Source organism: Platalea leucorodia (assembly GCF_965183815.1).
Source record: "Platalea leucorodia genome assembly, chromosome: 3".
In the NCBI taxonomy this organism is placed as follows: Eukaryota; Metazoa; Chordata; class Aves; order Pelecaniformes; family Threskiornithidae; genus Platalea; species Platalea leucorodia.
In genome coordinates this window covers 37,940,793-37,961,573 of record NC_138825.1, presented here as the reverse complement: position 1 = coordinate 37,961,573, position 20,781 = coordinate 37,940,793, and the positions used below count along the sequence as shown (strand labels likewise).

Genomic DNA, 20,781 nt, shown 5'->3' with positions numbered 1-20,781 from the left:
TGTTCAAGGCCGGGTTGGATGGGGCTTTGAGCAACCTGGTCTAGTGAAAGGTGAATGGCAGGGGGGGTTGGAACTAGATGATCGTTAAGGTCCCTTCCAACCCAAACCATTCTATGATTATGCCAAAGTTTATTTTGCCTCAAAGTTGTTCTGAAGAGCCAAGGAACTGCCTCCATTCATGGGTTGCCTTTAGGACCATCAGCTCGAAGAGAGTTTGGCAATGTCAACAGGCTCATTCTAGAGCACTTACTCAAACAGCAACTTCAAGAAATTAGGCTCTGAACAATAGGATTTTGATTTGTGCATGACATTTCACTAACTAAATCCAAAGGACTAAATTTTTTCAACTAGCAGTGTTCAGGATGACTAGTTTATTGCTATTTAGTTAATGTTTAAACTCAGAAATTCAACTGAAATCTCTGTGTTGGAGACACAATGAACATAATCTGAGAAGGTACAATGACACTGGCCTGAGCTGAAGCACTGGCTACTCCAAACCTCTGTTGGGGGAAGAAAGGGCTTTTTATTCTGGACAAACCAAAAGCAATGGCCTAATGGAAACTCAACTTGAATCTGAACTATGGAGTTGATACATTATACTCCATGGTTCAAATAACATCAGCGGGTCATCTGCAGCAGTTGGCTTTTAGATGTGGGTGACTGTCCCCTGCATGTATTTATCTATTCAGCTGGTGTCAAAGGACAAGGGACCCAAAATTTACTCTTCCCAAAAACATTCATAAAGATATAAAATCCAGCAAAGCAAAGAAGAACAATTTCTATTCAGCAGCCAAAATTATGGCAGTCTGAACAGTGATGCTTGTGATCTTTAAGGTAGGGCAATTTTCTGTACCTTGATTATCATTAAATATATTGAGAGCTGGAGCAATTTCTGTAGCTTTCCATAGACGTATAGTGCCGTCTGCTGAACAGGACAGCAAACGCTGGTGTGCTCCACTGTAAACCAAACCCCACACTGCATCTGTATGGCCTACAAAAGCACCTCTTAGAACAGAAGGATCTGTGAACAAAACACAAAAAACCACATTTCAAAACAAAATTTGAATTAAGTCAATAGTTCTATCTTGGTCTGTGTTTATGAACCAACCTTAAGAAGCTAGTCCATAAAAAAAAAAACCAAGACCAACCAGGTCACATCAATATAGAAGTCTCAATTATTCTTGTATGAACATGCTTGAATTTCATCAGCATATGTGGCATTCAGTTATCCAGTTTACAACTAATGGAACAAAATAAAGTTTCAGCAAAAGGGACAGTATCAAAGTCAGCAAAACACACTTTGATTTTAAAATTTAGTTTCAAACAGCTGTTAATGGCATATAAGTCCTTTTTTTTCCAAAAGCCAGCTTTGAGGCCGACCACATCTAAAGCTACAAGAAGTGAAAAATGTTTTAAAAACACAGACACAAGGCTGACATCCATTCAGATATGGTAGATCTTACCAAACTGGGCCTTTTTAGCTGTTTGCATACAACATTAAGAGCTTTGGTCTCAGAATATACATCTTTTTATCTCAACTGCACAGAGATTTGTTGAAGAACATTAAAATACAAATTTGCTGTACTTGCCAAGTATCAGGTTTAGTCCTGTACTTTTTCAACCTAGCTGTTTCTCAAAATTGTGATGAGATCAAGGCCTTTTTTAAGAAAATGACAAATGTTATCTTCTCATCAACCAGCATCAATGTTAAAACAAAAATTTATTTACAGTAATTGAAGCCAACATTCAATTTTCTCTTTTAAATTTTCAAAGAAGCATTACCTACAAATTATACTATTTTAGCCACATAACATTAACGTCACTAAAAGTATCATTTCACTGGTGTGTGTGACAGTAACATACCGTAAGAGTCATAGGGGTCGATGTTCGGGTTGGTTGTATTCCAGCCATGGATGAGGCCATCTGTTCCCCCACTGTAACACTGTTCACCATTACTGCTCATCACCACACAGAGCACTGGTCCACTGGAAGAACCCCCCCCCAAAGAAATGTTGACTATTAACATTTCCATTTTGTGAAAAACAATGTCAATGGAATCTTCAAATTTCCCTGTTAGATACAATTCACTTGCCGCAACAAAAATTCTGCGTAGTCAGATCATATGCTACAACACTTCCCACAAAAAAACCTCCACAATATTTGGTAATGTACCTACAATCAAAACAATTTAATCATTATGCACATGAAATATGAGAAGTGTCACACTTTTAAACTATAGGCTTTGTTATTTTGCATAAACTGCTTTTTTCCCTTTTTTAAAGATCTAAGGCTCTTTCATGAAACCAATTCAGTAGATTTTAATTCACTGCAAACAGCTGCATATATCTGGTAAAAAGGCAAGAGCTGCAATGATGAACAGAATACCTAATCAAATTTGAACTGTATAATTTGTAGATTTTTCTTTTTAAAACTATGGTGTACCTAGCTCCAGACATAAATAATTATGCAGAAAGGAGATGAACATACACAGATATTTAAAATAACATGGGAACTAAAAGCATCACACAAAATCACTAGTTGACAAGGTGGAAATTACTTTTCAAAAAAAATCTGTGTCTGCTTAAAAATTATGTATTTCTCAAAAATATGACAATGTTTCTCAGGAAATACTCACTTATGTGCTCTGAAGGTATATATTGGCTCTACATCAAGAGAAGCACTCCTAAACGAAGTACAAGAAAATGTTAACATGTATATGATCCTACACAATGCTTTAGAAAAATGTGCCAGAATTGCTAAATTCTTAAAATCACCGCTACGTCTTTTGAAGTGTTTCTCCCACAACTTCCTCTCCCAACGTGAGTTTTCATATGTCAAGGAATTCTTTGCATTCTTTCAAAATACGATAGGATTTGTTTGGTTTTGTTTTGTTTTTTTGTTTAAAGACCTTCAAGGTAGAGAGTACACAAACTCTGACATGCCAATCAAACCAGTAGGTAGGTACATCAATGGTGGGGAAGGCATGGAGGGCCATCAGTATCACATGGAATATATCACTAAGTGATCCCAATCCCTATCAGATGAAAGGAATTTATGACACCTTGTTTTTAGACCAGTGCTGTAGCACAGTTACAAACCTCTTCAAAAACTGCTGCACTGGACTTTACAAATCAGGTGCTTGTTACAGACTACAGGAAGACCACATGCTTTGCCCAGTCCTCCTAAAGGGTATCATGTACTCCCTTACTGTATTAGCCCCGCTAAGAATTTGCTCTCATTTCTGCAAATCCCCAGCAACACACAAGAGACAGTGTACAAAGGAACCTAGCGACACCTCTGTCAGAGTTTAAAGCTGTACACATGTATATGCATATATGTGTATACATATATATGCACATATATATAAATGCATTTTTATACATTTATATACACATGCAAGCGCACTAACAGGCGACATCCAAATATTTTCACTAGCAAATTAACTTGCCATGTTATCTACAAGGAAAATATAAAAGAGTGAATGGTTTTCATTTTCACAAAACGCATTCACAAACACGCATGGATTTCTTCTGGCACTCTTTAAAGTCTCCATCCTTCTCTAAGAGCTTGTTTTCCTACTCTTAAATTCAAGGAACAATTTCCATCAACTCCATGGGCCATCTCCTGAAGCAGCATCTACAATTTTTTTTTTTCTTCATAAATGAAAAATTTTTTTTAAACAAAGCAAAAAAAAAAAAAAATCTTACTTTTTTGCTGGGGCTGTTTTTTGTAAATTCCACATTTTTAATGTATGGTCCTCTGAAGCTGTTATTAAGACTGGTTCAACCGGATGAAAAGCGAGACCTCTTATTCCATCAAAGTGACTTCTTAATGTGAATTTGGGGTTCCAAGTCTTTCTCAATGCATCCTTATTGTTTGCTATCTAATAAAAAAAAAAAAAAATGCCAAACTTGTAATTAATCTGGAAGTCACAAGGAAAGGAAGAAATCAGAAATTTAGTTTGGCATTTTCAGAAGATGTCAAATTACCTCATCCACTTTTTTTAACAACCTGCTCTTGAGCAACAGTCCATTTAACACTGATCAGACAACTCAAAATGAGAACGAGGGTAGATGTACTCCACAAAGGCAACAAGTAATGTCGCATCCACAGTAATATATTCTGTGCAAATCTGAAATATTCCATGTCTGTTAACATACGCAATTTAAAAGCTGAAAAGTACCTTTCTGACTTGACACTGCTGCGAACTCAGTTCGGTATTTGAAAGGTGATCTATATCTACTGGCTCATTCATTAACAGTGGGCCTGACTCAACCAAGCTGTGGTCCCTGAATGTCCAAAGTACCACTGACATGGCATCTCTGACTTAAAGATTTAAGAGAAACAGAGAAGTGTCTAGCAGCACAGAACGGAACACAATCTAACTTACTCACCTAAGGTAACACAAGCTCTGTAACAATGCAAGACACATAAAGCTTGCCAGGGAAAAAAAAAAAAAAAAAACAACGGCAAAAAGGACTTGGCTACACACTAAGAATATAACTGGCAAGCAATAAGCTATCATATATACAGACACAAGTATTTGGCAATAAATGCATTTTTAGCAGATCCAAAAAGAAAGCCCTTAAAAAAAATAAGTTACTTCAATATTGCTCTTCTGAACAAATGTTGACATAAAATGCTGAACAGACTTTTATCACTCTGTCAGTCAACACTCCCATAGTTAAATTTACCTTCCCATAACCACTGCTGATGGTGGTTATGGAAAACCAGGAAACCAAACAATTTAACTCAAATAGTGATGATTTCATTATGCTGAAAGCTACAAATAAACCCAAATAATTTAGTCTCATTAACTGCAAAGAAGAGAACACTGTTTTGAGCTACTTCAAGAATCTACATTTTATTCTGGAATGTGGGAGGGAGAGGGGGGTAGGTTTAAGAACAAAAGCACTTTTTCTTAAGTTTTGTTACTTCTGGATTTAGTAATAAAAATATGCTTCAATTAAGAGTTTCTATAGATTTTAAACAATGAGAAAGGAGTTGTAACAAACAGCAGGTTCAGCCTCATCATATTTCTTAGTAATTACGTGCTATCTGCTGAGAGAGACAGCTCGGTTTCTTTGCCAGTTTACTGAGCTGAGTTGGCTCAATGAGGGAACAGACAAACGCTGGAGCTGGCGCAAGGATGGGGCAGGACTGCAAAGTTAGCAGCTCTGGCTGATTTTCTGGAGATTGGCCAAGAAAGTCTCAGCAAAAAGGGTATAAGACATACAAAGTATTCACAGATATCTGGAGAGGAATTTGGTTGCCTCAACACAGGCATCTAATGCCAATTAGGTGACAGAGGGAACCCTGCCTGCCCTCCAGCTGCCATACCAGCAGCACAGGTCCTGTGTCACATCTGCGAAAGCCACACAGACACCTCAGATGGCCTAACAGTGCACGCCAGTTCTGGCAGGATAATATTCTCCATTTGCTTCTCATTCATTCAAAGATGTTCTTCCAAAGGAGTCCAAGATGATTAGCTTATAAATTGGGAAGTAGATAAGAGGGCAGTCGCAGCCAGCAGATCAGCGGCAGAGGTGGAAACAGATCCTAGCCCTGATGGCCCACCTGCCTGGCTGCACACCACCATCACTCCGCTTCACCCACCAGTTTCTCACAAGTTGCAAGAGGATGGGTTATTAACACTGCAACCAGCCTCCTTTTCTCTCTCCCCAGTAAAACACAACAGTGAGGTAGCCTGAGACTTGAAAAGCAGCTGGCGGTGTGTGTGGGGGAGAGGATGTTCAACCTCAAAATTATCACCTGATCTGGATTTGCCAGTAATAATTATGGACACTTCTCTTGTTCAAAGTTGCAGGAAATCAAGCAAGAGCCTACTGCAAAGTTCAAAACCTCCAAGTCAGTACACAATATTAAATGTAATGATTTTGTAGTTCAGATACTCTTATGTACAGTACTCAGTCTATTCTAATTTTATGAAGCTTCTTGATCTACCCGGATCAGGGAAAAAAACAGAACCAACCAAAGCGAACATTTGTTAACACAACAATGTGTAAAGGAAGCAAAAAGAAAAGATAAAAGAGTATTGGCTAGCAATCTGGGAAATTTCACCTTGTTAGATATTCTGCAAACTTACTCACCAAAAGAAAATTTTCTTTTTTTAAGTAATAAATTCATAAACTCCATTACCAAGTGAAAACCATTCTTTAATTTACAGACAGCCAAGCAACATGTAAAAACCTTAAACAATGAAATGATGCCATGTCTTAGAAGAAAAGAATCCAGCAAAAGTGTCAGTGGGAAGAAAGGGACTGAAAATAGGAAAGCATCTGCAACTCTTGAGAGCAAATACATTTAAAGATCAATTCACATGAAATCTTTCAACTTCATTCTCCATATGATTCAAAATTGACGCTTAAAAGAAACAAAGTTCCCACTAATCCTACCTGATTGACATTTGGCAGCTAGAAGAAGGTATGAAGTAGTCCAAAATAAAAACAGATTATATTATTTGTAAGCTAAACTTCCAGTGAAATTTGAAATGGAAAAACCAGCCTTTCATTTTGCTTCAATAAAGAGCACAGTGACAGGAGCAAGGAGCTTTATAAGCAATTTTTTTTTAAATTGTCAGCACTAGAAAAGATAAGAGGTGAGGTAAGCATGACTATGAATTCCTGGTCACAGGACTTCATAAAGGCATTTAACAAATGAACAAACAGAAGTTAATATTCTCAGCCACACAGAAAAGGATAGGGGTGGATAAAGAAATGCTGGATTCCATAATGAAAGCTGTTAGTTCAGGATATGGAGACATGGACAAACACTATCATTTATATGGACACATGAACAATTAAGTCAAGCAGTAAAAGCAGCAAGCTCTTGTACAGATGGTTAGGTTTGTTTTGCCCTCTGAATTTAAAAAGTCATTGAAGTTTTAGGTGTAGTTGTAAAAGAAATTAAATTTGCACACCATTTTACCCCTTTCTGGAGACAGTTAGGGAAGATTAGCAAAAAAATTAAGAGCTGACCCCAAATTAGGAGATAATGCTAAAATACTGAATTTTAGCAGAGATGTTTTACATCATTGCAATCCTGATGATTCACAATACATCACATGCTCAGAAACGTGCTATAGTAGTAGAGCACATCTCTGCAGTGTCAATCTTAAAATGTGTGTAAACTTTTATTAACTGTGAATTTATTGCTTTACAAGTACATACAAGGGTAGAACTTCAAAGTAAGGACCTGCAGGTTATTTCTGAAATCTCAGATTTGATTTGTGTAGTAAAATCCCAGATGGTGATTACTTAAGAGTCAGATTTACTGAAGGGTATGATCCCTCCCCAACATGCAATACTAAAAAAATAATCTCTGAAATCCCTCAGCCTTGACAGAGCTGGACAAGGCAATAGCAAGATTAATTTGAAATTGACAGATCACAAAGGAGCAGATGATTAAAGTAATACCTGAAGTATTGTTTTCCAAGAAATCAGAAACAGACAAAAATTGCATATGACTGCAAAGAAGAAATTTTAAGAAAGATTTTTCAAAAAAAGTGAAAGAAAAAGAAGCCATAGGCTACACACATAGCCACAGCAGTACTGACCACAAGAGCCTCCTAAAAGGTCTTGGGTCCAGCTTTCCATTTGAAATGAAACTATTGCCCACACCAGGTAAAGTAAGCCACAGCTCTCCCCCAGCCAAGTCTTGAACATCTCCCAGGAGAGGGATTCCACAGTTTCTGTGGGTAACTTACTTCAGTACCACCTCCTACGTAACACTTTTTCCCCTAATGTCCAACCTGAACCTCCCAAGCCATAATTTGCTACTGTTCCCTCTTGTTTTAACACCTGGCACTATGAAGAAGCTTGGCTCTGTCATCCTTGTAAGCATCCTTCTAATACCTGTAGGCTGCTATTCGAGCATCCCTTAGCCTCCCAACAACTGAACAAGACTAGTTCCCTCAACATCTCCTCATCAGGCACATGCTACTGGACTCTCTCCAATTTCTCCACAACCCTCTTGAAGTGGAGGGGCCCAAAACTGCATACAAGTATGGCCTCACCAGCCCCATGACATTAACTTCCCTCAGTCTGCTGACTATGCTATTCCTAATTTTGCTCGGCGTCACTGGGGTTACAAGGGTATCACTATCACTAAATTACATTTACTTTCAACTTTCAATTATTTGAATGAAATGGCAGGCAAATGAGAGAAGGAGAGGGGCTTGCAGAGAGCTTCAAGGCTGCTGTGTATGGGAAGAACAGATATGTCAAGTAAAAATTTGTGACATCCTTTGGCAGCATAATTTTAACAGGAAAATGTTTTCTGCTGAGTCTACACACATGTAACTTGCATCTGCCTTCAGTGAGTAGACAGTAGGACCTTGAGTTACCATTAATAATCACTTACATCGTAAGTCAGTGAATCTGCCTCATTGGCTACTGTAAGGCCTGCCAGTTCTCCAAGACCCAGCTCATTTTCAAGGGCTTCATCTGTTCCCATAATAAAAGATTTCCCTGAAGAAGGAGGGAATGTTAAAGCTTCCACTGCAAGAAAAAAGAAAAAAACAAAAAAAAATCCTGAAACATGGCTTAATATAATGATGATTAATAAAAAGCATATTTTCCACTTCCAAATACTCAACATCTCTCAAGCAGCTGAGGGCAAAAAGACATAAAAGGATGCATAAAAAAATAGCCATTCTAAAGATAATCGCCATACTTAACGATAAACAGTATCCTCTGAACAAAATACTTACACTTCAGGTGCGCGTGACTCAAGAAAGTAAGTGTAATTAGCCACAGGAGGGAAGAGCACACTACCATTCACCCATACATAATGCAAAAGTAACCCAGAAAAGCTTAGGCCCTTCCCCAACTCCACTATAAAATGCACAAATAGGCTCTGGAAAAGTAGCAAAAATGTAGACGAGAATAGCTGGTGGGAGCAGCTGGACTCTTCCTTCCCAACACTGTATCCACACACATCCAAAAACACATCTGCAACGAAGCTGTTCACATGCACTCCAATCTAGGAACACGACTGGAAGCTGAGAATTCATCACTACTTGTAAAATCAGTTTAACTACCAAACACGTTAGTCAGCACTGAATTCCAGGTTTTTACTAACAGTATCCAAACTTACTAGTTTACAGATGCTATAGCATGCCTATAGGAGCTCCAGTCACCGTAGCATAAACACATCTGTAGGCAGATTCACCAGAAATGGGAGGATCAAAGGCTAAGAGCAATATAGTTCACACACTTATACCACATAAGGCTCTGCATCAAGTGGCACAACTCAAAAGAAGCCGTGCCTTTACCAACTTCCCTGTACAATAGCTCTCCAGGTCTATACATCACAAAAGGGGGACTGCATAGATGAAAATGCATTATCTTCTGGACACAAGAGACTTTACTCAATTTTATACACCTTTTGTCTCAAATTACAAGGGTTTTTCAGTAAATTACAATTGTTTCCACTTTTAGCTCGATTGTAAATACAAGCCTTGGCAAATACTGTTGCTACCAAGGAGAGAAAAAAGGAAACACCATCTCATTCTCAGCATCTTATTTAGTCTAACAGCACCAGCACTAAGTTAAAACCAAGCAAACTATGGTTTACAATGAATAGCCTGATCTGTTCAGGCTGCTTCCCCCTTGTCCCGAAGGCATCAGGTTCAGATGCTATTCAATTCCCCTCCAGTCCACCCAGCATACAGTAAGCTAATCTTTCCGTGGTCTTTCTGTTCCACACTCATACCTCTATTGAGCGTCCTGTTTGCTTTCTATTACTTTTCACAACCAAATAAAAGCCCTTCAAGCTCTGATTGATTAGCTCTCTTAGTTATTACCTTTTAATCACAAACATCTCTTACCTTGTTCACCCTGAAGCCTAAACTACCATTCTCTTTTTCTCTCTTTTGAACTTACGATGTAATATTCCACTCAACACGCAATACATACAGGACATCAAATTTGAAAAGTTACTAGAATAAAAAAATTGTATGCCAAAAAATACCAGAGAGTCTCAGATTTATAATGGAATACACAGCTAACAGTTTGTAATACTGAACTCAGACTGATAACAATCAGCTGTCCTCTTCTGGTTTTGTAAGAGTCTGAGTCTCTGAATGAAAAAACACATTCTTAAAAGGACACGAAAATAGAGCTCCGCTAATATGGCTCTCAGTACATGTGAGAAAAGTTGGAAAGGAAACATTCAACAAAAAATTCCTCCACTACTCAAAGTGTTGCTAAGTTACGCCCTTCTTCATAAAGAAAATCACTGAGCATGTAAGAAATAGAACTACTGAGATCTTTGGTAACTATGCCACACGCCAGGGCTTTTTATGCATCTTAATTATAACTTGGCCGACCTACTTTTTCACACTCACTGAAAGACTGCTACGCGAAACCCATGTTTTGCTCATTTTTCAAAAGACATTATTTACCATTTAAATAAAAAGCACGATATGATCTACAAATTAATATAGTCTCATATATTTATTTTATTATGCTGCATATTATAGCAATTCAAATGTTGAATCAAATAGATGATTTAGCAACTTTCAGACATAATACTAATGAAGGTAACCACATGCCTCATTGCAAAGATGCGCGGCTTTCCATACTTGGACTAGCCACTATCAGAATTTTTTTTTAATTTTTGGAACACATTATGGAAATTAATACACTGACAAGCTATAAGTTGTTCTGTATGATTCACTACACAATCACCACATGCATTTAAAAGCTATACCTAGCCACTTGCATTTACCTGCAGAGCCTCTATCTTTGCACTTAAAAAAAGAACACATACATATGCTTGTATGTGTATATGTGTATATATACATACATTTAAAATTACGTTCATGGGGAACAAAACAGATGCTCTTATGTCCTGAGAGTTTATGTTCCACACTTGACTGCCAGGCCTAAGCACAAACAAAAGCAAGTGACTTAAGAGCCTCGTATTACAAAGCCACCAAGTGCCAAATGAGTTTTTTTCCATCGTGCTCAGGTATTCTGCCAAGACTTTACCTAGGTAGGTGTCCTGACCTTACTAATAGTGACTGGAGGGGAGGAATGGGAATGCCATTTATTGTACTTAGAACTCATAATGCTGAATCAGTATTTGTAAGGTGCCTGGAAAATCTTAGATGATAATCTTTAAGCGGAAGTAACTATAAACATCCACCCTTTACAAAGGTGTATGCACATTTTTGATACTTACCTTCATCTGTCCTGTTTATCTCATGTTCAATGAGCCTTGAGCTACTAGGCCTAGAAGAAGGTGCAACAGATGGCTGTAATGAAGGGAGATCATCAACATCTCTCAAGTTTGCAAGCATATCTTGCAGCTTTGACCTGTTGGGCCCTAACCAGAAAAAACAAAAAATTAAATGGTTTATGCATAGTTCGTGATGGCACTACTTATATCAGATATGCTACAGCAGCACATGCAACAATGGATCCTACCCTGCATTATAATGTTACCACAGAAAAACTAATGAGCATCTCTTTTCAGCAGCAACTAATCATCCAGCATGAAATGAATTTCTTGAAAAGAAAGTGATAGAAGCAACTGAGAATTGAAAACACACAATTTTCCCCACATTTATAAACTCATACGGCTACTTGCATGGGATGCTGAAGAATGCCTCCAACTGAGTCACACTGATGATTAGAATATTTATTTTTCCAAAACAATAGCTGACATTTGTGAATATTTTAAAATTTGTGCATGAGGTACTTTGTGCAGCATATTCTTATGACAACATGATTTATTTTAAATTTATTTGTGCAGTAGTGTAGTATCGTGAACTATATAATCCAAAAAGTTATATTAAAATATAAATGCAACTGGATTCACTGGCCTACTTCCTGAAGCTACATATGGTGAAGACCCATGCCCTTCTTGACACTTACCTGTGCTTTGCTCCATCATTTTCCCACATCCCTGTTTTGACTGTTTTATATAGGATTGAGGCTGAAACATATCTTCGGTAGTTTTTCCTGTTGTAAGTTTAATTAAGAATGGGAAAATGTCTTACCCATAGTCCATTATGTTTTTTCCTAGACCAGTAAATAATACAGCTATTTTTAAGCAGCTTTAACACAGAAGTGTACTCTAATATATGTATTCTCTCATAAAACCATTCTATGATTCTACGATTCCATTCTCTTATTAATTCACAGGAGTGTTTACTACAGCCTTGCAAAATCGTAAGTTTACTAATGCAGTTGCAAACTCTACTTTGTCCACCCTAACCATAATGACAGATAATAAACTAAATTGTATTTAACTTGTCTGTCACAAAAACATTACTTGACTCAGAAAAACAGTAAGCAGGATTTTGCAAGATTGTTTTACTATAGTATCTGATTTATAAAAACAGTATTTTACTTAGTAGCAGTTCAGTGTCTAAGCACCATTTATGATGAGATTAAAGTCATACAAACAAACTTTGCACAATTTAATGTCAAGATATTCAGTCCCTTCTTTTTTCTCGGACTTCCTTCCTCACATTCTTCTTCACTACGTGCAATATCATGAATAGCTGAAAATAGGCTATGATTCTTCCTGATTTTTCTGCATTGATGCCCTTCCAACGATGGTTTGTCCATGGAAAGATGCTTAATTTCTGTACTGCAGTAAACCATTTGGTCTCCCAAGATCAAACCAATCAAATCAACCCAAAAGATACTGTAAATGTACTGAGCAATAGTTATCTTCATATGAAGGAGCACTGGATGTCCAAGTGCTGCCTTACATCAGGAATTCTTCTCATAAATACATAAAACATGTTTCAATAATATCTACGTCTATATTAACAATTAAATACGAAGTTTTATTATAAAAAAATAAAAAGCACTCAAGAGCTGTTCAAGAATAGAATTTCAGCAGTTTGATTAAATAGTTTCTGCTAAGTTAACCCTACAACTATTTACCCTGAACTACATAGCACGTCTGTGTATTTTAAAAATAACAGACAAGTTATAAAAATCAATTTCACTGAAGTCACATATTGGTATGCCCTCTTTATCTTAACTATAAAGAAATTTAGAATCAATTTTGTGAAACATGAACACTTTAGTTGGCCAGCTCAGTTTTTTGTCAGACTTACAATTAATTTCCAGTAACTTAAATGATTCCAAAGATGACAAAAATATCACTTGAGAAATTTAAAGTATGGTAATGATTTACTTTTCTTTTTTCATTAAAAAAAAAAGAAAAAAAAAAAAAAAAAGGACATTTAGTTTGTATATTTGATAGCATAATTTCAGCAACATAACCAACTGCTGAGCAGCAGCTTATCACAGTATTAATACAAAAAGTAACAAAACAACTCAGCCTCAATGATGCGAGGATCTGACACCTTTTGCATCGTTATGCATGTCTCTTTGGACGTGTGAATTTCCTTGGTATTCATAAGCATCTTCCCACAAAGGGAGAAACATCCCTCACATTTCTTACTGGGCTACATGCAATATTATTAAATTTACATCATTCACACATGAATTCTCAATATGGCTAGATGTTTGAAATATAGCTGTGAATACAGTGTTGCATTTTAAACACTTCATATGAGTTCAAAAAGTTTTAAGGCTTACTTATCAAAAACCATTGATTTTACAAAACAGATTTGAATTTCAAGAAATGTAACAAAAAATATAATACAGGGCTAGAAACTGTATTTCAGATACTGATCACAGTTTTTTGTTTGGATAATAATACCCAACATTTTTCAAGGCTAGTCCCACAGGTACAGAAGTGAATAAATAAATCCTGTGATTTACAAATAAACTGATGGTCAGAGTTGCTTCCTATTTCGAGCCCTGCATAACAAATTATGATGGCAGCATGACTTTCATGTTGTGAATGTTAAGTATAAACAGGGGTAGAAATTAACCTGTTTTCTCCCTCTGTCATGTAATAGAATACTCAAGACAGTTTCTGTTTTGTTTTGTTTTTTTTATTTACATACCAGACTTTAACTCTTCCTGTGAAACTGGCATGTTTCCAGCTAAGAAAGGGTTCTGAAGTCTTCTGAAGTGTGAACTATTAAACCAATGCCTTTTACAATTTAAGTTTCTTAATAACAAAAGTATAATCCATGCTCAAAGCAAGAATTTTTAATTAATCCAACACTTAGTTGGAAGAAGTTATATCTAATCCAACTATTTATCACGTAACTTGATTGACTGTCATTAATTTCAACCCCTGAGAACGGGTGAACAGGAAAGCAGTCAGGAGCAGCAAAGTAAAAGAGTAAGTAATTTTAGGAAAACATTGAAAGAGAGACAGAATTAAGGGTGTGAAAGATGTGGGATTTATGATTTTACAGTGCAATGTTTTCCACTTACTCTTAACCCCCTTTTTCCCCTTGCGCTCCTTTTTGTATTGTTCCTTGAGTTTGGTTATTACTCCCTGGTCGACATTCCAAGCTTCAGGCATGAGACACTGGTCTTCCTTTTCTAAACAAAGTGAAACAAATGAAACATCCTTTTTCAATAATGTCACCAAGTGATCTCCACTGAAGGAGGTAACAGCTGCTGTCAATGGCATTTGTCTTTTATTTTAAACAGATAGAAATAGCACCAAGCTTGTGAAAGCTGTAAAACTGCTACTCACATTACACTTCTATTTGCTCAGAATTTTCTTAGCAAAAAATTGAGATGAAATTTCACATGCCTAATTTCTATAACCAAGCACATAGCTGTTCATAAATGCAAGCCACATTTACTTTATAATAAATCAGGACGTATTTTTCAGCTTTTTCTTTCCTCCAGGAAAAGAATTATTATATCTAGAAGCAGCAGCTATGTTACTGGTCAACATAACTTTACAACTCAGATGTTGTGTCACTGAATTTCTAACTTTCATTTCATCGTCTTTGTGCTATGCTGTCATTTACACAAAGCAGCAGCACAGTTAAATCATTTTGGAACATAATATACATGTCACCAAGGTTTGAATAAAATGTTAAAGCACTAAAGCCATGAAATTTCACAAAAGGGGAAGGCCCGAGCTATTAGTCTTTGAAAAAATACACAAAACATTTAAACACGCCCAATGAAGAAAAAAAAAAATCCTCACTTCTTTTTTTTCTTTTGAAACATCCCTCTAAAATTGCTTCCCCTGTGACATGATACAGAGAAGAAGTATTCTTCCAATTGTACGGTATTTGGAGATTTTGAACAAAAGGTGTTACGCGAGTTCAAATCTCCAAGTCATTTTTTTCCATATATGGAAAGACTGTTCTGAGGCGGCTTAGAAAAATAACTTGCGAGAGGAGGGAGGTAATACAGCTTTTCCTCATATATATTTATTTTCATGACCATTACAGCTACAAAATTTTTTAAAATGCATTACCTTTTCGCTTTGTTTTCCTCTTGTAAACCTCAACCTTATTATTTAAAAATTAATTCCTTTCAGACCAAGTTTGCTTTCTACATCAATAAACTATTCTAGACCTTCTAAAATATGAACAATAATAAACTTATCCTCAGACCAGTATGCAGAAAGGGTATTAAATGTCTGTAGAGGAAGCACAACACTGTCAATCACAATCTGAAGGAGTCACTGATTGGACAGAAGATACAAAACCAGACATGGGTTATTACGGGGACCGACTTGTTAGAAATTAACTATGCTGAAAAAGACCTGGGGATCCTCCATGAACATCAAATTGAACACGAGTCAGCAGCATACTCTTGCAGCAAAGGCTATCAATTGTATCCTGGGCTGTATTAACAAGAACATAGCCATAAGGGTGAGGGAAGTGATTATTCCCCTCTGTTTGGCATTTGTGAGACCACACCTTGAGTACTGCATCCAGTATAGTATTTCTTATACTAGGAAAACTTGTAAGTATAGTGCTAAGTACCTAGTATTGATGTAGTATAGCAAAAGTCCAGGGGAGCCACTAAGATGGTTAAGGCAGCTGGAGCAGATGAGCTACAAGGAAGGGCTGAGACTACTGTCAGTGTTCAGCAATGGCAAAAGAGGCATCTTCGTGCTGCCTACAACTACCTAATAGGCAGGCGTAGAGAAGACAGAGACAGACTCTGCTTGGACTTGCATCACAGAAGGACAAAATACTTTTTACCATGAGGACAGTCAAATACCAGCATACTGCCCTTGAGAGTTTATGGGAACTCCTTTCTTGGAAGATATTCAAAACTTGACCAGAAGAAGACCAGAGTAACCTGCTGCAAAAGGACGTGAGCAGGAGGCTGAACATAGATTATCTCTCATTCCTTTGAACCCTTCAGTCACGATCCTATACTCATGAGTGACAGATTAATTCAAGACCCAGTCTTGAGGCATTAGTCTTTTTGCAGCAGCTATGAAAATACAGAGGTATTAATAAGCTGAAGAGAGACTCTAAAAAAGATGGTCTGTGGGCTAAGTTATGTCCTCTTAATACATATGCCCAATTAAGTACCACTAATGATCAAAAATTGCATGAAGAACTCAAAAAAGGTATGAGAAAATAATGCTTGAGAGAAACACGTATGTATTCTTTCTGGGACCAGGTCAGAAGTTTTAATTATGCTTTTCCTCCCTGGCTAGACAAGATTTTTTGCTCTCCTCCAACAGAAAGTTTTAATGGATTTATATTAGATTTTATTGTTGCCTGGAAAAGAATACATTAATTTTCTACAGACTGCCACAGGATGCTTCCTGAATGCCCCACAGGTTCTGTTCAACTTCACAAGTGGATCATGAACAACTACTGTGCAAGTGCTTTATAGTTTAAAAATTATCTGAACTCTTCTGAGGACCTTTCAAGCCAAATGGGTTCAACAGATTCCTGTCAGTGATCAGTAACACTTGGTATCCAAAATGAAGCAAGGACTTCCTCTGTTTGCTTTTATCCTCGCTACACAACATCACTCTTCTATGCTACATTTAAGAGTTTCACTCAAATCAAATTAACATAAGTGATTCATAATGGCAGTTCCTTGAAGAAGCTTATTCTTATATACAATTACCATGAGAGACAGGCTGTGAAACAAGTAATCAAAAAATGTGAATGTCTATAGCTCAAAAAAACCCTTAATATTTCTAGAAATGAAACTACTACTTTCCATGACAATTTATTTTTAATGTTAGACTTCTGCTCATTTGTACTCAGCTGTCATCAATGAAAGTAAAAATAAACCAGAAGTGTGAATCTGAGAACAAAAAAGCTCCTGTTGCCATACTAACTTTTCGGTGACACAAGCAACTGCTACACTTACTGAGCATAAATGGATAAAATTTTAATACTAAAGAGAAGTATCAGAACAACCTAATACAAATATTTTTCATAAAAAAGAGTAACATTCCTAAATTTGTTTGATGAACAAAATACTGACCACTGTATCTAACGATATTGAGACACATCCTCTTAAGCAGAGAGACTACACTACACTGAACAATAATGTGGAGTCCAACCAGGAGCTGGACATGACTTCAGTGAAATACAGCATCTTGGAGCTGTTAGCTCGTGTGAGAGCCACAGCTACCATGGCTTATTTGTCTGTCAAGGTTTTAGTTCCATTATAAAGCTTGATTATTTCCCATTCATCTTCCATAGCTCCCTCTGTGTCCACTTATGCTTAAGACCCTCCAGAGCAGCTTAAGGAGGAAACAACTCCCCATCAAGATATTTAAGCAGTTCTCTTCCTTCTTTCTTTCCCTATGCAGTGGGTTTATGTGGAATAATTATGTCAAGGTAAAGCGGATGCTGGCGTTCTGGGTTGCAGGACATGAACCTCAAAGGACAGAGAACAGTCTCTGAAGTGTCCCTCTGTGACTAGGGGGCTTAAAGATATATTCTTCTGATAAATTATAACAGAAAATTTTAGCAACTGAATAGTTCATATTGCCCAAATTGCTAACACACAACAATAGTACAACTAATTCAGTCTTTATGACTCACATTACTCTCTGTATCAAAGTGGGAGAAAGCAAAGACGACAAAATAACTTTCATGTCATAGTTGTAAAATAAGCTTTATCAGAGCCCTTCATTAGCATGGGTCACTGGAAAAAACACACTGAAATTCCACTCATAAAATTCAAATTCTATCTGCCTTATTATTAAAGAAAAGGAAAAAGATGACCAGAAGCATAAACCTTGATGAATCCTTATATTAAAGCAGTATACAGACAAATGAGACTATTATGTCAAGAGGACTTCAGTCTGCCAGTTATTTACTGTAAAATACTCAAAAGGTGCTGTGATCATGACAGAGATCTCAATCAGCCAATCACTCACTCACAATATATTCTTAACACGATTTTTTTCCTCCTGGTACAATCCATTAAATTTCCTTACCCCAGTCTGTTCCATCTCCTGAACTTCTCGATTCCCCATCACCTTCATCTGAGGTAACCAAAAAGTCAAACTCTTTCAAAGCTTCTTCTGTATCTCTGTCTTCACTGCTGTCAGATAGCACTCTTTTCCTTACAATCTGAAAGGTCAGGAAGGAGAGAGAAAAAAGCTGAATTAAGTTACATGCACATCTTTATACTGGGCAGTACTATCTTGTCTTCTATCCAAAATCCTAACAGGAAGTTGAAGAAGCAGAAAACTATACATTAACAAGCAAATCTGGAATAAGCATACAGACTTTGTTCAAATTTCTAAGTCAAAATAAAATTTGGCTGTAGATCACTTGATAATGAATTTACACTAACCTAGACCACTACTACCAGAAAAGTACAAACTCTCTCTTAATACAGATTAAAAAAAACACACAAAACCCACCAAAAAAAAAAAACCCAGAATGCTGTAGAAATGACTTTAGCAAAACCAAACTCACTCTGCTTCTCTGAAAACAGCCTTTTTAACTGTCACCTCTGAAACCATTCTCTACATGTAGACCAACAGACAAGTCTAGAAAAAAAAAAAAACCCACAACTGACAGGAGCTAATTTGCTTCGATTTGGTAAAAACCATTCCATCCTGAATACTTCCTCAGATATTACTGTTACTTAAACATGGTACTTTCATGTTTAAACTGCATTTCCCTTTCAAATTCAAAAGCAAATTTGGTTAAAAAAAAAATACCACATTTCGGTAAAAGAAAAAAATACATGTTTTAATGAAGGACCTCATTGTATGCTTTCTGCAATAAATTTACTTTTCCCTCAATAATAAAAATGGACTAGATGCTTTACAGTTATTTGACTAACAGGTGAGCTGATGCCATGATACATGACATCTGTAGCATAAATTTTACTTCTACAGATAAAGAAAAATTACATTCATCACAATATTTTGACTTGGAACCTTGCTAAGGGTCAGTCTGAGAAGACTTCAATACATAAGCCAACATCCCATAGTTCATGAGGATGAATGACTGTTTCCCCTAAATACAATGAACCAATTCCAAAACCTGAAGCAATTCTAAACTTCAAGCTTCATTCCTTCAGCAGGCTTATTGAACATACTGTGTTACAGACGATTTTACAGAAGAGTCTCAGACATTAGTTCACAGCCCATGGATGACAGGAACAAGTTTACAAAGATCGTCTTTAAAAACTCTTTAAAACCGATGGGGTTTTAAGTGTTCATTCTTAAAACTGATCATAGAAACAATCACATCCATTATAACTCTAATCTGCTTCAATTGTTAGGAAACACAACTCATTGAATAAATATTAATTTTGAAAAGAGCATAAAATTGAGTACTGATTGTATGTATCTATTTTATGTGATCATATGACCAAATCATATAGCAAAGTATAGATCATGAGTGAGTTTCAGGTATTTGACTGAATAAACAAACAAAAAAGTTTATTAACCACATGTTAGAGTTTTTCTAGTTATACTTCTTCTTCCTTCCACAAGCTATTTAAAGAGAAATGTGGTATTTCAGTTCTGCACCCTACAAGGATAAATTTCTACAAGTTATTTTAAATATCAATACATTTATACAAATATTCAGAAAACAATGCATTTTTGACATGCAACGTTACAAACAATACCTTCAAACTAGGCTGCAAATTTTTAAAAAAAGGACATCTGCTACCTTAAAAATTGTATCCAATATATACCAAAAATACTAGGCAGTATGGAATAGCAGAAAGAATTTAATCTGTCACTGCAAACTTTAAGCAATAAAGATGGCAAAATTTAACTCATATGCACAAACTCAGAAATGCATATATAATTCCTCTATGCACACATGCTTGGACAGACCATCATAAAGATGCATTAATGATTTGCACGTGTACATACACAGTCATATACTTTGCATATAGGCATCTCATTAATCTCACTTTTTCTGTTCTTCGTAACTTTTTCAATTATTTTTTCCACTCACTGTTGCGGTATCAATGATTGTTTTCTCTCTTCCTTCAATATCATCTTCATCTTCTTCATCACTGAAGTCTGCAGCTGCATTTTCAAGAAACTTGAAGGTCTCTAGCAGAGAGGCAGAGTCAGTCAATTCAGGTTTCCTAAACAACAACAACAACCACCATCATGAGTCAATAGAAATCATAACAAAGTCACTTTTGCAATTACCAGTTTGTTCTGTATTATGATGTCCAACAACACATGAGACTAAAATAAGCCTACAGGTAAAAATAGACTATTACAGGTAAAAATGTTTGTGGATTAAAAAACTAAACATTATCCATAAACTATCTTATTAGAACCAACAATTATTCTTCATCCAGCTGCAATTACCGGGACGGAGACTTCAATTTTTTATTTGGAAAGCATTTTAAAGCAAATGCTCATCTGATATGTGCCCAAAAGCAACATCAATACTGATATACCATCACTGAAAGCCTCAACAAC

General features: G+C 36.4%; 1 protein-coding gene across 1 annotated transcript in view; it reads right to left on the bottom strand.

The window, feature by feature from the left end:
• The window catches only part of STRN (striatin), a gene marked incomplete at its 5' end in the record, with an annotated part of 75,130 nt that overhangs the window by 15,541 nt on the left and 38,808 nt on the right, over window positions 1-20,781 (bottom strand). Inside the window, 10 exons of the mRNA XM_082305743.1 lie at window positions 854-1,021; window positions 1,864-1,985; window positions 2,636-2,683; window positions 3,708-3,883; window positions 8,383-8,519; window positions 11,209-11,352; window positions 11,904-11,990; window positions 14,343-14,453; window positions 18,307-18,442; window positions 20,300-20,435. Of these exons, the coding sequence (XP_082161869.1) occupies window positions 854-1,021; window positions 1,864-1,985; window positions 2,636-2,683; window positions 3,708-3,883; window positions 8,383-8,519; window positions 11,209-11,352; window positions 11,904-11,990; window positions 14,343-14,453; window positions 18,307-18,442; window positions 20,300-20,435 (1,265 nt within the window). The remainder of the gene's footprint in view (window positions 1-853; window positions 1,022-1,863; window positions 1,986-2,635; window positions 2,684-3,707; window positions 3,884-8,382; window positions 8,520-11,208; window positions 11,353-11,903; window positions 11,991-14,342; window positions 14,454-18,306; window positions 18,443-20,299; window positions 20,436-20,781) is intronic.